This window comes from Bombus fervidus, chromosome 6 (assembly GCF_041682495.2).
Source record: "Bombus fervidus isolate BK054 chromosome 6, iyBomFerv1, whole genome shotgun sequence".
NCBI lineage: Eukaryota > Metazoa > Arthropoda > Insecta > Hymenoptera > Apidae > Bombus > Bombus fervidus.
The window spans coordinates 8,690,974-8,708,674 of NC_091522.1; the positions used below are offsets into that span (position 1 = coordinate 8,690,974).

The window sequence follows — 17,701 nt, forward strand, 5'->3', positions numbered from 1 at the left end:
TACTATCAATTAAATTTATTCATTATTGTCATTTAAAAATGTTGGGTTATCATATACATGCCTTTTTGAATTTTTATTTTTTGGATACATTTCTTTCAAATTAGCTGCATTATTTTGAGACTGCAATTCATGTTCTGCTAAAATATTTGAACGATGTTGTTCAAATGCTTCTAGTACACCTTTTGGTATGCTTAAAGATATTGTTTTTCTAAATCCTGAAATAATACATTTAATATAAGATTATTTTAAAGCATAATTATTATTTTTGTTATATTTTATCATTACAATAATATTATATATCATAAAATATTACTATTAAATATTATTATTAAAATATAATTTTTTAAGTATATTATACTAAAATTAATTACCAGATATATCAGGGTTCCTTAATTTCGTATTGAAAAGTACTTCAAAGTTGGAAGGTCGTTTTGAAGGATTTTGAGAATCTTCTGCCAATTCTCTAACAGTTTTATGTTTTCTTGAAGAGATTTCAAACCTATTATTATGTATTGTTTGATATTCTACTGTACTTTGGAGACCATCAGCTATATTTTTTGCATGTGTACTAGTAACTAATTCATTTGGCAAATTTTCTTTCTGGAAAGAAATATGAAGATTAAATCAATTAAATTAAATTATATTTGACAATAATTCTTTTTTATAATATTACCTTGTTAAAACATGCTAAACTCAATTTCACATTAGCAAGAACATGGATAAACGTAGTGAATCTATGACTTAACATAGCTAAGAATTGGATGAACAAAATGAAAACAAATGCAATAATAAAGAGACATCCAATTGGTTCCAAATGCATATAGTTTCTGAGTATATGTATCTGAAAAAATTTTTTCATTTACAATGAGATTAAAATCAGTCAGAAATGATATTCATAGCACATTGAGAACATAAGACTTACTTCATGTGTGTCATTAATAAAAGTAATGTTATATTTAATAGCAAATGGCCATTGGACATGCAAAACATCTTTGTTTATTTGCAACAAGAATATTGCTACTATAAATAATATATTTATCATAAAAAATTTGAAAATACATTTATTACGTATATCTATTAACCCCTCTGAAATTTTTTGCTAAAACAAAATTTAATTTTCCATAAAAGTTTTTATTAATTTTTCAATTTTAATTATTTATTTTTTTGCAGAAATCATATTTACCTGCTTTTCCACATCAATTTCAATAGGATGTAAATATTTTTTAATTAATTGCCTCCAAAATTCTTCTTCTGCATATGATAGAAAATCTATTTTTCCATTTTTCAAATGTTCATCTTGTATCCAATGAGGATTTATTACATAGTTTGGATCTTCTTGATTGTTATTAGTAAAGGTGCAGTCTGAAGTTTCTGATTCTGTTTCTGTATCTGTATTTGTGTTTAAATGTTCAGACATTTCTAATTTTACTTCATCGTATATTTTACTTTGATCGTTACTTTTTTCTTCTATATTGTCTTTTAATATGTTATTGAGCTCTAAGGCACTAAAAATTTTAGTGAATTTAAATATAATATATTTATTATTTTTGAGTTTTCACTAGTTTAATACCTTTCTATGTGCTTTAAACGAATATTAATTTCATTTATAGAATTATAGATAAATTCTAAGTATTCTTCTGATTTCTTTGAATTTTTATGAGTATAAAATCTACATTTATACAAATTGTGTAAAAAAGATTTCGTGCATTTGTTAGCAACAGTTCCCTCTTGTTCAGATTTCTTTAGCTTCCTATTTTGTTGTTCTAATGCCTATAAAAATTATAATTCATAATGTATGAGAAACAATACTAAAACAATAAGATAATTTTTTTATAAAGTTATACTTGTCTGTGCAATTTGGATTCTCTGGTCCCCCATGTAATATTATGTAGATTGAAGATAGAGAAAATGATGAGTAACATGTACATAGATGGCACAGTAATATAATAAATGATTGCGTAAGGTAAACATGATAGTTCCTGAGGATGCAAAAAACCTGTTGCTATGAACTGACCGATTACAATAAGAAATAAAAGAGCATTGGGTGCAAGGAATCCATCTGCTGCTATTTGTAATACTATGCCAACTAATACAACCATCATTATTACACCATATAAGATAGAGATAGTTTCTGCTGCTATAAGCTGTAATAACATTAATAAAAACTTGTAAATTAATTCTATTAATAATTATCAGTTTTAAATTGGTTATGTTTACATTGTATATGGATAATTTAGATTATTACCTGTTTGTGTACATCACCAAAAAAACTGATTAAGACAAAAATGACAATTGGAATTGAATTACACCAGAAACTTGTCCAATTATTTAATTCAAAGGAAGTTACAAATGCCCCAACCATCATTAAGTAAATGAAAGATGGTCCTATAATTGTGCTACCTACAGGAAGTAATATAATAAATAAATAAATAATAAATATACATATATATTTCTAATACATAATATATGAATTTCTGCATTTATTAATTATACATATTTATAGAACCAAATTACCTGTTAAAATCCATTGGTAAGTTACATAAGGCCATGAAATATTGTTATTTAGTTTCCTGGTTTCCCTTGATGTACTTAGTAAATCAAAAATGTTAGCCATGGTTGATGGAATCCATCGCCGACGTTGAATATAAAACTCTTCAAATGATTCTGGAGCATGTGTATAAGCGTCACTAGCTGCACAATATTCCACCTAATTGAATGAAACAAATGAAGAAAGGTATTTATAATAAATTAATAAAGCATTTTTTAAATCTAATTCCTTATTTTTTAGAAAAATAATTAATTTTTTAAAAATTATGAGTATAATGTAGGTATAAATATACATTTTCTTACTTTACAACCAGCTTGTAAAATTAGTGTACAAAGCCATCGATCTTCTCCTTGATCATACTGAATATAATGTTTTGGTTCAGTTGACCTTATTGCATATTTAGCTATAACATTATGTTGCATTAAAGCTTTTGCTCTGAACAGAGAAAAGCAACCTGGACTGCAAAGAACAGAGCCTATTGTGTGTTCCGTTGACTTCTGAAGCCAATGCCCAATAGCATATTCAAATTTCTGCAACCAAATCATGGGACCTACATATGAAAATATATTTTTAAAACTATATTACAAAATACTTTAATTTATTAACTTTTTAATAAATTTTAAAATAAATTTATGAGAAATAAGAATATATTTCATATGTTAAATTTTTATGTCAAGCTTAGATATCTATGGAGGTACCTTTTCCTATGGGATGTATTCTTCCACAAGCTGCACCTAATTCCTTATTTTTCTTCATCAAATCTAGCAATGCTTTAACAGCTGTTGGTCGAAAATCAACATCTCCATCTAGTGTTAGAATGTAAGTATTTTCTGCTATTAATTCTTTAGTATCAAAATCTGCTGATGAGTTCATGAAACAATAACCAAGAAGATAATACATATACATGACCTAAAATATATCAGTAATTAGTACAAAATAAAAAGATATAATTTATGTATAAAAAAGAACCTATTTGAATTAAATTTATAGAAATATAATTTTGTCTCATATTAAGAATAATATGATTAAGTACACCTGACTCCATCGTTTTCTGTGTCTGATTTTATTTTTATCTTTAAGATGTACTGTTAGACGTGTTTTTCCTGGTAAATTCCAAACTAGTTGACCACCATAAGGAGTTGGATATTTAGTTGGTGGTAAATCAAGTATACCAAGATTTTTTATGTTTTCCTGCATTGATTCCACAAATGCTGCTACATATTCATTTATGCGTGCTTCACTTTGTTTATGATCACAAGATCCAATACAACCATGCATACAACAAAATGCATCATCAAACATTATATGTGCTGAAACAGTTCATATGTAATTTTTATTTAATACTTTAAAGATTTTAATTGAAATATCCTACATGTCTTGCATAATTAATTATAAGTATATTACTTACTTTCAAGTTCATAATAATCATTAATAGAAATCTTATAATACTTCTGTGTAACTTTCATGGCACAGTGATCTTTATCTAATCTTAAAATACTTCCAATCAATTCGTTCATTTCTTTTTTATTTTCGTGCCACATAGTTGCACAAACATAAATTACAGGAACATAAGCATTTCTTTTGTTACTTATAGTGTTTTGAGGAAGTGTTGAATTAGGATTACTAAAATCGTATATTTCGTTTGAATTGCTACTCTGAAATGAAAGTTTCAGCTAGAAAGCAGCAGTTAAACAAACTTTTATTTTGAAATACTAGACAAAGTAAAACCTCAAATTCTGTAATAGAGTCTGAAGATTCTTCTACTTCTTCAACAACATGATAATTTTCATGTCTCCTCTTATTTAATCCTAAGAATTGATCAATTAGGAATGCATCATAACTAGAATGATAGAAAATTTTCTCTATAGGTGCAAGTCTTCCCTTTTCACCTAACCAGATTTGTACTGTAATCCAAATCTGTGATAACCACCATATTATCCAGCACCAGATACGCCAATTTAAAAGAAACTCTGTCATACTATTATATTTAGGTGTATTTAAGAATAAATAATCTGGTATTAAATTATGAAATGCACACGAATCTTCTTCTCTTGATACACAAAATATCATTATTAATAAGATCGTCCCTGGAGTAATTAAACTTATTGGTAGGGCAAAACCAAATTTATGCATTTGAGTTTTATATGCAAATATTGCTGTAAAAGTATTAAACAATTTTTAGAATTATACAAGTTAAAATAAAAAGAATTATTACTATATATATAATTTATTATTATCATATTTATAATAAAAATGTATACCTTACCTACTTGATACATGACAAAAGCACAAAATATTTGTAATAAAAAGGTATACAGGGGTGCAGAAGTAGTATCTATAGTAGTATCTATAATATTATCTTTATTTGATAGTTTGATTAATTCTATGTTATATTCATTTTGTCCAAAAAATTCAAAAAATTCTTGTATATGGATTTCTTTAAAAGTTGAAATCACTATAGTACTTGAAATAAAAATTAAACATCTCCATAATGCTATATATCCTTGTAATACATTGCAATTATTTGATAAATCTATCTTATTTTTTGCTAATAAATTTATGAAACCTAAATAAAAAATTATATTTTTTTAAAAAGTTGTAGATTAGAAAAAACATGTCAGAAGATATAATAGATTTAAATTATGCACAAATTTTACCGCAATAACTATTGTGTGTCACATAATTATACCACCAACGAGAAGAAGATAACAGAAGTGACATAGGAAGAATCCATGTTAGAGGATCTTGTATATAATTCAGAAAGGAATATAAAACTGTTCCTGAACCTTGAGCAATTACTGCTAAAACATTGGATGCTAGAACTACTATAAATATTTTAGTTGTTCTTATGTATTTGTGATATTGTATAAATAAATCTGTAATAATAGTATAAATTTGTTAACTATATTTTTCATAACTAATTTACAAATAGATTTACTTACTTAGAATGGTAGGAATAAAACAAATACAACTACAGATTGCAGCAACATCCACAGAATTAAGCTGTGGAAGACTATAGAAAATTAATGATGTAACACCAATTGACTGAATTGTTTCCAAAACAAAAAGAATTATAATAGCTTCTTTTGCAGGGAATTTTTCTTTCTTTTTAAAAAGAAAATACCATATTGCATAAAATATTGTGAAACACTCTGGTATGAGGAACATAGAAATAATATACCATGTCCAAATTATTTTGCCTTTTTTGGAAATCCTTGCTTCCAGTTCTTCTTGATATTCTACAACATTAAATGTTACTGAAATAGTACTCTTATTTGTATAAAATGTAAAATTTATATTAAAAAAGAGTTACATGTAAATATATTATGAACATAATTGTAATGAGATTTATAATTTTAAGTAACTATAAACACAATTATAAACTTATAATGATATAAATTAATGAAGATAAATATTAAATAAATTACCTGAATAATAGTCACAGAACTGTATAGACTTTTCATCTTTGAGCTGTGATAGAGCAAAGATGACTACAAATTTAGAGATTAAACCAATACAAAGGACAATACAGAAAAATATAACATATACAAATACTTTAATAATTTGCATAGAAATATCCAACCATCTTTTATTTTGCATAGATGCACTTTCCTTTTTTATTGGAAAATATTTAAATATATCCCAAAATATATTTGATGCATTTGGAAGCCTACAATTAAGTGAGTAAATTCAGTAAGGTAACTATTAATAAATTAGACATTTTTTAAAGACATATTAAATTATGATATTATAACGTAGATTACTCGAAATTTTTTTAAACTTTTACATAACTTTTAAGCTTTTGAAAAGTTTAAGTTACATAACTTAACTTTTGAAACTTTTAAATTATGTATATAAATAAAATGATTTTAAACACCCTTACGAATTTTGCGATGTATTTTCATCTTCATATTCCGAAAAATCATCGTTAGAATATTGAAATTTATATGAAGGTTCTAAACTATTGTCTTTCGACGATGACATACTGAAAGAATAAAACTTACTAATAAGTTTAGTCATTGATGTGTCACTAATAGCCCAAATTTTCATTGGCATATCAATCAATATACCGATAAAATTGATAAGATTTCAAATTTGTCGAAGGTTTTCTACATTATCTGTGATCTAGGAGATCAAGGAGATAGAGAAACAAGTAAGTTACAGTAATGATCCACTTTTTCTAAGACGATATTTAGGTTTATTAAGAAATGAATTTTGGTCAACAGAATTCATTGTTATTTATTATTAGCCTAGTGTGTTATATGAAATGAAGTAGAATCATTTAATGATATATTTCACGCCTAAAAATAGATGAATGTAAAAATATTATTTTACTAGAAGAAACATCAGTTGATATTTTTATTTATCATTTTTTATTTAGTAGTATGTATTAAAAATATTTCAGATATGAACATAAGAATGAATAAATTAAGATCTTTACGCAACAATGAACTGTTTCAAAACTTTAGATAAAAGTATTCCAAATCTTAATAATAATTATTGTTAGACTGCGCATATTTATGCAAATTCGCGTTTTTATGAATATAAATAAAAACATAGAACATATATAGAAAAAATTGTTTTATCCATCAGATATCGTAAGAAGTAATATATATTTGATATTTTATATATTTTTTTATATTACATAAGTGTTGAGCATTTTTGCATCTTAAAATTTCCTATAAATGCATCAAAATCCGCAGTCTAGTAATTATATTCTCATATCAGTGCTATTCATTTAATAACAAATTGTAAAAATTTATAAAAATGATAGCGAAGATTGAAAGCAAGTATATGAGCAATACATTCAAACAAGATTTTAATTTTACCGCTGCCATAAAGTTGAAATCATATCGAATTCTGAGTCGTAACATTCGATAAGAAATAATCGATAATGAATGGATTTCGTAGCACTTTTCACGAGATAGGTTCCTATCTGTGAATTACGCTTTGTGCTCCATTTGTCAATAATCGGGGATAAAGTTAAATGCCGGATTAATTCCTTCGGCATAGTCTAAGCGAGTTCGAAAAGGAAAAGAGAAATCCTGAAGCGATGTGGCGTGCCCCGAAGTTGGCTCTCCGGGCCGAAGTCTTCTTTGTTCAAATGAAAGTATTAATACCGAAGGTTGAATCGGTTTAACCGCGGAATACCTTCCTCGAGTACTTTTTAAGTACTTTTCCCTGAAATTATACGTCTTCTTCAGGGGTGAATCCCCCCCCTCCCCGATATTTCGTTTTTTTTTTTTTTTAAAATGGCATCACAGAGTCAAAATGCTATGAATGTAAGTTCGAGTGTTTCACCGGCGAATGGATCATCCGGATCGTCGACAACCATCTCGGTCTGCACTACGAAGATGCAGTCTCTTACTTCTACACCATCCTCACAATCCTATCAACAACACTCGTCTCCATCGTCGTCACCATCGCCGTCGCCGTCACCGATGCAGCAACAGCATCAACAGACTCTACAACAACCTAACAATATAGAGGCAATTGATAAGAATTCCTCCAATACATTAAAAGTATGTGTACATATAGTTATATATATTTGGAAATACTTCTGTTTGAAGAAAATAATCTATCATGCAGATTATATGTTCATTGATAATAATTTTTTATATTTCTTTTATAGCGTAATCCAAAAATGGAATTAAACAAAACTGATTTATTAAAACTATTAGGGCATCTTGAAGGAGAATTACAGGCAAGAGATATTGTAATAGCAGTATTAAAGGTAATTTATTTTTCATTAATGGAAGTATTTTTATAATTAACATTAACCATTATAGTAATGATATGATATTGAATATTTGAGACATAAATAGGTTTTTTGTGTATTTTATAGTCAGAAAAATTGAAACATCTATTAAGTACTCGATATCTGAGTGGGACATCAGATCCACATGCTGCACTTGCACGTGATATTGTATTAGTAGGTAGTGTCAGTGAACATGAACCAAATCAAATAAATAAACAAGTTGCTACTTTAGAAGCACTTGTGACACAACAAAGATGCATGCAGTTTAAAATGGCCAAAGTTCTTAAAGAAGCAGAGCTTAGGCACAGAGCAGTATGTATATCATATTTGGTTACTTAAATAGTAATGAATATTGTAATTGTATATTCATACTTAGTTTATTTCAGGTTATCAAGGAATTAGAAGAAGAAAAACGAAAACACGAACATGATACTGCCCAGGGTGATGATATTACATATGGATTGGAAAAGGAAAGGACACGATTGAAAAAAGAATTAGAATTAGAGAAACAAGAAAAAAAAAGACTGGAATTAGAATTAAAAAAAGCAAATGAAACTTTAGAGGAAGAAAAAACTCGACAGAAGCAAATTGTACTTCTTCTACTTGCTGAACGCAAAAAGATAATTATGAAGTATATAGAAGAAAGGAAAAGATCAGAAGATTTGGCACAGATATTAAGCGAAGAAAAAGTTCGGATAGATTCTATGGCTGAAGGACTCGAAGAAGAAAGTAAAAAGTCATTACAAATGGAAGCAGAATTGGAGAAACAACTTGCGCAATTTGACATGGAAAGACAGCAATATAAACAAGCCTTAGCAAAAGAAGAAAAGAGGGCTAAAGATCTCGAATTAGAATTAGATAAACTTAGAACTGAAATGGATGTATGGAAAGAGTCTCAAACACGAGGTTCCCCAAGAGGTGTGGGTGCAACTCCACCACCTCCCCCAGCCAAACCAGTTAATTTAGTTGCTATGCCTACAGTTAAGCCTGCTAGTGCACCACAAACAAGTATGTTGTGCATAATAATTAAAATATTACAGTTACATACATAAATAGAACTTATTTTAGTAAACACTAATAGCAAGCAAATATTCTCAATATCTATTATGATGTTGAATACTGATATAAGATAATTGCTAAAAGAAATTGAATATTTTTATAATTATATCTTATGTGCAGTTAAAGGTACAGTACTGGGTACTGGGACTCCAATGGTTAGTAGTAAAGTTGTTCAGCCCACTGCCACGGTATCTAGTGTTCCTGTCAGCGGTCCAAGTAAGAACAGCAGTTATCCTAAAGTTGAAATAGGATATAAACAATTAAAATATTTTGGATATATTTTCTCTAAGAGAATTTTTATATTGCATGACAGTGGATGAATTAATAAATTACATTTTGACTGTTAATTGAAAAAGGAATGGTAATTATAGCTTTTGCTCATAAGTGTAATGCACCTGATATTGATACGAATTTGTTATTTCTACTTATTTGATGTTGATGCGATAATTTATAATTTAATGCTGGTTCAGACTAATACAGGGTTAATACAATAAATAATTTATATTTAAGATTTTATTCTAGAGATTATATAAAATTAAACAATTCGTGCTGATACTTTGGGAATAATATTATACATTATATTTTTAATTGTATTTCAATATTCTGAATATAGGTATTTAAAAGTAGTGAAATAACACTTATACTAATTTCTTTGTAGCTACTGGGATTGCTAGGTCAGTAACTCCTGGGCAGGCATTACGCGGCGTCACGTACACGTCCAATATTACATCTTCTAGTGGAGAAAATGCGGCGTCTTCTGAAAATCAGGTAAATTACCCCCATTTTCCTTCACATTCTACTTTAATTTGAAAATATTTACAGTACATATTTATGCATATACTTGTAAAAAATCATTTTTCATAATATAGCTTTCATAATATTAAAATCTTTCATATGTTTCATTTTAATCAATTATGTTGATTTTTAAAACATCACTATGTTTTATGCATCTAATCTGTATGAAAATTTACAGAATATACAAAAGCAACATAATAATATGTTATTAGAATAGAAACATTTGAACAGTATATTGCTTGTATGTAATTTCAAAAGAAATTATTTTAAAAGTAGAATTTATTAATAAAAATAAATTATTGATCTTTGTATGAAATTTAAAAAGAAATAATTAATTTAATACAATGCTTCATAATATAAGCATACAAGTATGATAATTTTGTATCCATAATTTATGTCAAATTTTATTTTGCTAAGAAATGAACAGAACACCAAAATACATAAATTAATTTATGAATATATAAATTATACTTATAAAAGTGACCGTACAAGCAAAAATTTAAGTGTTAAATATTGTTATTATTATTATCGTTATAATTATTAATGATCAAAAAAGTGCTTCTAAAAATAATCAAAATATGATTGAATTAATCTATTAGGTTTAATAATATTATATGATATTATTTTATATGTGTATCATAATCAAATAGGATTTTCTAGTCTTATATTTTGTTCAGGTTGAATGTTATATAGAATAATTTTATTGTATGATTCTTGCATGATAATGATAAATATAAATATGTCTTATCATCTTGTTATAGAACGCACAGTTATTGCGTATTTTTTGACTTTTTGTATTATTTCTAATGAATCAGTGTAACAAACAGAAACTGCTTTGGGGTAAAATTGGTTTATTTCTTCTTCTAACACGTACGTACGTTACTGATCGTACTTACTATAATGACATGAAAAACAATCAATATAATTGCTAAGCTAGTAAAACGAATGTATATATTTAGAATAACAATATGAACAATAGATATTTTCTATATTTTTATACAAAAAACAAATGTAAGATGTAAAATACACAAAATATTATTGCAAAGCAGAAAATAAAGATGTTCATACACGCACAGTAAGTTATAAGTATACATATGAATATTAATGTTGCATGCACACATCTTGCAGATGCGTTGCATGTTTTTTCAATTCAATAGGTATCTCTTAATTATTACAACGAAACTTCATAAACATTTTATCATTACAATTTTTTAAATTATTATGATAAATTTATATCATGTTATAGTTACACTGTTATAGTTGTAATTGAATATTCTTTTATCATATAGATGACAAAAAATTCATCTTTTTATTTTTGATTACACACACATACACATACACATGTTTGTAAACTTTAATTCACATTGAATTATATCACATTGTATTATTTTATATAAGTTACTACACCATCAAATTTTAAGTCTAACTTATGTATTATGCTATTCTTATTTTGTACATAAAATTACTACTTAGTATGTACATTGATTATTTCCTTAATTAAAACTTGTATGCAACTCACTTTTGAGCCTTATTTACAAATTTTCCCTGCTTGCCCTCCTAATTGCAACCCTGTATTTGCTATTGCTAACTTTACATGGTTTGGTTATTCACCTGTTATTTTTTCAAGTTGTGTAATGTAACTATTCTAACAAAGAAAAGTAGATCTACATACAGTTTCTATAGTAGAACGTTACAATTCTTTTTAGTTATGTTCGCAAGCAAATAAAATTCGTACTATCTTATAATAATCTCTTTTATCACTCTACCAAATGATATATTAAGTTACTAGGAATCAACTCAGTTCTGGTTGTAGTTAAAAATTAATAAACATATCTATCATGAAATTGCTTAGGTAACAAGCTGATCTCTTCTTCAAACATCTTCAATTACTATTTCTCTGGCAATTGATTTATTTCTTTGCTTTAGACTGGTGACTTGGTATAATTTCGACTGCCCCATTTTTTTTCTTTCTGTTCTTAATCATTATCTTAAATGCAGCGATCGTCTATATGTGCCCTTCTAGTGGGGGTGCTTCAAAGGGATAACCGGAACGTTAAATCGGATCTCCTGTGTATTCATTCCTCAGGCTGTAGACAAACGTGTGGTTGTACCTGCTCCTGTAAATCCTGGAGGCACGGTAAAACTTATACCGTCGACACAAGCTACAGGAAAGCTTGGTTTTCATGTTGGCTCTGGTTCGGCGATTCAAGCATCCGGTATGCTGCCCTCGAAAAAGCCACCAGTATCTCGCGGTGTTCCTCCTCCAGTGCCGCCAAATAAGCCGGTAGTACCACCTAAAAAGGAGGCTGCTTATATTAGAAGGACTGAGTCTCAAGCAACACAGGACGCCGTAAAACTTGGTAAACAAGGTGCGGCGCATCCTACTAGTGGACCTACCGCTCCGCAAGTCCAACAGGCAATAGGAGCTTTTACTCAAGCCTCCGATGAAGAGGTTAGTAATAAAGCTCCTCTGCCTTTCTCATCCGATTAATACGGATGAACAACTTCAACTTCATTTCAAGTGCCAGCATCTTAAGTGTTTCTATGTTCTTGTCTCCTGATATATTCTTTCCTCTTTGTCAATGACTTTAGAAGTCTCATCGGGTGCTCAAGAAAGCTACTTATTTGCACAGGTTGCAAACACGTTGTTATATTTTCTATTTAGGAGGAACTTTATAAATAATTAGAATTGAATGACGCTACTGAATAAAAGGTCATTATTTCTTTTATTATACTTTTACTTTTTTTTTATTATAATTTTATATCATTACGATATTTACGATATTTTACATTTTATCAAAATTTTATATATCTTGTAGAAGTTCAATTATTCTATAACATCCTATAGCATCTCATGTTAATTAAATACTTCTAAAATTATTAAATTATTTTTCCCTTATTTCGAATCATTTTCATTGCATAATTTTTTAATGAACACGTCCTATTCTTCCTGTTTTCTTATGTTACATTAATTGGTTCTTAAATAAAAGTTATTAATGTTGCCTGTAAATTATGGGAGGTTTTTGGTAACGAGAATGATCTTTTGAAACTTGCTGCACGATTAACTTCCTTGAGTATCCGATGAATCGATATTGTTCTTCTATATGATCCTTTTTATACGTGAACGCAATTCAGAACTCGTGAATATGATTTCAGACAAAGCCACGTTGATTTAACGGCGGGTACAAAAAAAAGTAAGCATTATTAACGTTTAAGAAAGTCTGAAAGCCGTGTTACACGAATAAAACTTGGGGTAGTGTGTTTGGAACTACGCAACGCGGGATTCCATTAAGCAACGTTTCTGAATCAACGAAAAGAAACGTTAGTGCTCGAACTACTTGTTCATCGATTGATTATACATCGCGTACCATAAGATATCATTACCTATATTGTTAGATCTCGCCATCGGACGGATCTATGGATCCATAGCGATACATCACCACAACCAACCACGAATCATGCTTGTAACATTGTACTATAGTCGAAATGAATCAATCGAAGAAAAGAACGGGATTATTTGAACTATTTAAGGTAGACTCTGTAGATTCTGTAGTTTATTATCCGCGATCTTTCCGAATTACACTAAAAGTCATTAGATAAAATTAGTATCGTTGTAACGTGCTATTCGTAAGAAAGAACGATACTGTTATTAACAGTGGACGTGAATAATAAATGTTTATGCAACAGGGAGCTAGACCATGTAATATGTTAATAAAAGAAATACTTTTAGGTAGGGAAAGATATGGAAGGGTTATTTCACGTTAAATCATCCAATTGCCAAATTTCCATCGAAGATATCCTTTATTTTTTTTTTTAAACATGATTACTTCATTGGATAAAAATGATTATACACTGAGAATATGAACTCATCTTTTACAGGAACAAGGAAGATTTTAACGATATTTTATTGATATTTACCACAATTTTCATAATTTTTAAAATACAAGTTAAGCAACTTTTAATAAATATATACAAGAATATTGTTAAAAATTTCTTGAAACAATTGATCGACTTGACGTGAGATGACTCAACAGTATATGCTATAATCACTGCCTTGCCTGACGTAATTGCGTGCATCGTCAATATATCGATGATGTTACGCCTTGGACGAAAGCATTTTGAACGAATTTATTCGAGACAAACAGCTAAAACAGGAATAAGTCTGGAAGTGGTTCTTATCGTGAACTTGTTGATTTGCTCCGGGACAGGTATTTGAGGAGTTACGAAGGAAAATCAACTGAACCGTTATCGTTTCGACAATACCTATATGCAAAGTAGTATTATTCGAAGTCCACGCGACCATCATATCCACGTTGAGATTTCTTCAGATATCACGACTGTCGATAATTGATCGCAAATCAAAGAAACACAGGAGGCAATTTATTTTCTATGTGTTTCTATGAACGTGATCGTTTGATTTGAGAGAAAATTTCCAATGATTCAGGCCAGTCGCGCAATCATGAATGTTGAATAATAGTAATATCAATGATCTTATTGATCCACAGTGTTCCGTAAGATGTATCTTATCAGGTGGAACGAGTGATTTCCGAATCAAAAATAAAAGCAGAAATATTTTCAGTATCCTCGTATGACGCTTGTTTATTAATTTTTCTATTTATTAAACGCGTAAATGAAATAAATTCGAATGTCTCTATTACGCGTATATACGCGTCGTTCGTCGTAAATCTTTTAAAAAGATTGCAAGCGTACGTACGAGGCTATTAAGAATAATTTTCGGCTGTAAAAATCCTTTACCTGCCGAGCTCGGTACATCTTACGAAATCTCTGTACAAATTTCGTTCCCACAATACAGAGTTTATAACAAGGACATGAATAAAATTATTCGTTTGTACACAGTTTCTCTTGTATAAATTATAAATGGATGGAATTACGTTCTCATAAATGTATGAAAGATGTACACGTATACACACGCATACACTGTTACATATTCACTTACACACTCGTTCACTCACACATCCCTGTCGATAGATACAGGCGTACACATACACACATAGAAGGAAAAAAACGATGTATCGGAGTTATTTAAAGATGTATCTCACTTTCCTTTCGTATACTTTACATGCGACCGTGATTTCATGAAACGTGTGAAAATATTCAGTGCGCGCGCGCGTCGATTGTCTTTAGTATGCGAGTTCTTTTTTTTTTTTTTTAAAGAACAGATATTTGTCCGGTGCTAACTACAATATTTCATTTTTTCTCTTTCTCCTTTCTTTTTTTCTTTTTGAGAATGTTCCAGTCAAATGCATAAATATTATGCTGCATTTCGTAAGGAACACGCGCAATCTCCCTAGTTTCTTCATACTTTGGGAATACCTAACAACGATTTATTCAAGATGAAAGATTCGTGCAAAGAGAAAGACAAAAAAAAAAGATGTTCGTCGAACAAAATGAATATTAAAGAAGCGAAAGAAACCTCTTTTAACTTCGCCCGCTCGAGTTCTGTTTAATTCGCTAAGGGAAGGATGCGAGAAATGTAAAATATTTATTCGTTTATACATTCAGAAATTCATTGCCTGTAGTTGTTGTTTCTTTCCGATGTCACTTGAGAAGTTTCCATCTGTTGCATAACCGTACCGTCGTGCATCCTATTCACTTTCTTCGGAGTTAACGAAAAGTCTGTTTAACGAGAGATGTAATCTCGATCGAAGTTTCTCGATTTCACGGGAAAAATTTCTAGAGGATCTCGATAAAAACACAGCGATATAAGCAGCTATACGGGTAACAAAAGGGGGAGAAAGAAGAAAACTTGGGTAATCTGCGATACGTTGAAATCTCGCGGGATGACGCGATTAAAAAAAACACAGAAAATGAGAAACCGGAGAGTAATTAGAACGGGTTACATTAAAACAGGTATAAATCCTTGGGGATGAAGTAGAGGATTTTTTCAGGATAAGAGAAGGTCGAGACGCGAAGGAAAACGCTTTAGAGCGGCGCGTTGCGACACGAGTCGTAATAAAGAGCGAAGCGAAAGAAGAGCGAGAGTGAAGCGTAAAAAAGAGGAGAGCGAATTAAAAAGGGGGAAGACGATGATTACACGAAGATGTAGGAGCAACTCAACAGAAGCTACACAGCCATACACGTTATACGTATACGCTTGATGTGATACCATACATCTACAAGTACTACATATCTACTTACACGCAAACGTGAGAGTTAGAATCTGTGCAAGGTGTAAATGTATCTGAGGAACGAAGAAAAGAGAAAGCATTACAGATAACATCGGGTCACATAGGAAGAAGATGACCAAGGAGCGCGCGAGGGTTACAGGAAATGCGAGCAGAAGGAGATAGAAAGAGGAAGCCGGAGGGGGACCTAGAGAGAAGGTGAGAGTGGGTGTGAGGTTGTTCTCTTCTGGTAAGGATGGTAAAAGGTAAGCAGCGCGTATAGCGCGTGCGCTCGCCGGGTAGGTTGTCCGATACAGCTAGTACACGCACACGTACACATACTGACACATATATACGTATGGGGTCGTCTATGCAAGGAAGCTAGGAGACGAAGAGAGCGCGAGAGGTTAACATCAGAGGGAGGATCGCAAACTCGAACGAGGAAGCGAGGAAGCGAGAAAGCGAGGAAGTGAGCGGGGCGAGCGTAAGCGAGATGGTATAACAGCTGGAAACGTGAATGGAAAGAGTGGAATAGAGATAGCGAGCCGTGACAGTCGATGGACAAAGAAGCGAGGATTCGCGAGATCCTTGCGCGGTATGAGGTTTGCATGCCTAGCGGACGGCTCCTCAGTATCGTCCTACGTTTCGTCCGCGACGCGCACCCTTCAACTTGGTCCTGGTCCGCGCGTCATCCAACTTGTTTGATGTACACCGATTGCTCTGGAGTACCGGTGGTACTATTGTTGCTCGTACGACTTTGTTCTTCGTTGTTGGCAGGACATCGCCGTATTTTTTATTTTCTATTTTTCATATTTCGATCAGTGATACGATTCTAAAAGCGGGAGCGAAAATATCAAACGTTTCGTCCCGTGTCACCGGGTGATGTGTGCCGTTTATCGTATCCTCGAGCCGTTTCCGTAGGAATACGAGCAAAGTGATTCGCAAGGGTGACAGAAGAGAAATATTGGATGTTACACACGTACGTACGTATGTATAATCTTGATTGACGATAAATCGTTCGGCATTGATTCTATTTGTTGTGATTCGCCGCGCGTTGCAATAAACGTGGGAGATTGTGCTTTCACACTATTTCTTGAGAAACCGTAGAAAACGTGCGATGTTGATGAATGAGACTAGCGGTATCTTTTTCTGTTTCGTCATTTCTTAGAAATGTTCTTTAGCTATATATACGTAGGATAAGGTAACTCGTTAATGTTTTACGTGTTGTTTACGTTTACGCTTCTGAATTAGGAGGTAAGAAGTGATATGATTTAGATGGTGATAATAAATGATAAGTACAATCGTAGCAAACTATTACTGATCATACCTGATACAAATAGATTGTTCTGTAATTTATGTATGTACAGCAGATGTATTTGTATAGACAATATCGAGATTGTTTTATTGAAGTATAGC

General features: G+C 30.5%; 3 protein-coding genes across 4 annotated transcripts in view; 1 reads left to right on the forward strand and 2 right to left on the reverse strand.

Moving 5' to 3' along the window:
* Window positions 1-4,946, reverse strand: LOC139987993 (chitin synthase chs-2). The gene is made up of 15 exons (XM_072004870.1): window positions 4,815-4,946; window positions 4,277-4,704; window positions 3,957-4,203; window positions 3,584-3,858; window positions 3,247-3,457; window positions 2,851-3,098; window positions 2,515-2,707; window positions 2,246-2,400; window positions 1,845-2,144; window positions 1,571-1,770; window positions 1,184-1,505; window positions 923-1,099; window positions 674-841; window positions 372-600; window positions 1-215 (listed from the first exon to the last, which is right to left on the reverse strand). The coding sequence occupies exons 1-15, from the start codon at window positions 4,825-4,827 to the stop codon at window positions 16-18; spliced, it is 3,366 nt and encodes a 1,121-aa protein (XP_071860971.1). The 5' UTR covers window positions 4,828-4,946; the 3' UTR covers window positions 1-15.
* On the reverse strand, window positions 4,942-7,559 carry LOC139988611 (chitin synthase chs-2-like; the record flags this gene model as incomplete). Its single annotated transcript, XM_072006258.1, has 6 exons — window positions 7,378-7,559; window positions 6,432-6,533; window positions 5,977-6,218; window positions 5,491-5,787; window positions 5,206-5,424; window positions 4,942-5,114 (listed from the first exon to the last, which is right to left on the reverse strand). Coding segments are annotated over exons 1-6 (1,215 nt in total), but the record flags the coding sequence as incomplete, so codon positions are not given.
* The window catches only part of Naus (cortactin binding protein N-terminal like nausicaa), a 22,353-nt gene continuing 12,148 nt past the window's right edge, over window positions 7,497-17,701 (forward strand). The window contains exons 1-8 of one of the 2 annotated variants that reach the window (XM_072004876.1): window positions 7,499-8,070; window positions 8,181-8,282; window positions 8,394-8,618; window positions 8,693-9,314; window positions 9,486-9,581; window positions 10,024-10,133; window positions 12,247-12,612; window positions 13,317-16,452. In XM_072004876.1, the coding sequence (XP_071860977.1) occupies window positions 7,801-8,070; window positions 8,181-8,282; window positions 8,394-8,618; window positions 8,693-9,314; window positions 9,486-9,581; window positions 10,024-10,133; window positions 12,247-12,612; window positions 13,317-13,331 (1,806 nt within the window). In that variant the 5' untranslated portion in view covers window positions 7,499-7,800 and the 3' untranslated portion in view covers window positions 13,332-16,452. Of the gene's footprint in view, window positions 8,071-8,180; window positions 8,283-8,393; window positions 8,619-8,692; window positions 9,315-9,485; window positions 9,582-10,023; window positions 10,134-12,246; window positions 12,613-13,316; window positions 16,453-17,701 lie in introns of those variants that run through there. The other variant, XM_072004875.1, reaches the window with a different exon arrangement.

Excerpts from the sequence above, each read along its gene's own strand:
- LOC139987993 (XM_072004870.1), bottom strand. Across the intron at positions 1,771-1,844 it reads AATCCAAATTGCACAGACAA|GCATTAGAACAACAAAATAG; the intron begins GTATAACTTTAT and ends TAATTTTTATAG. Across the intron at positions 842-922 it reads TTATTAATGACACACATGAA|ATACATATACTCAGAAACTA; the intron begins GTAAGTCTTATG and ends AAATTTTTTCAG.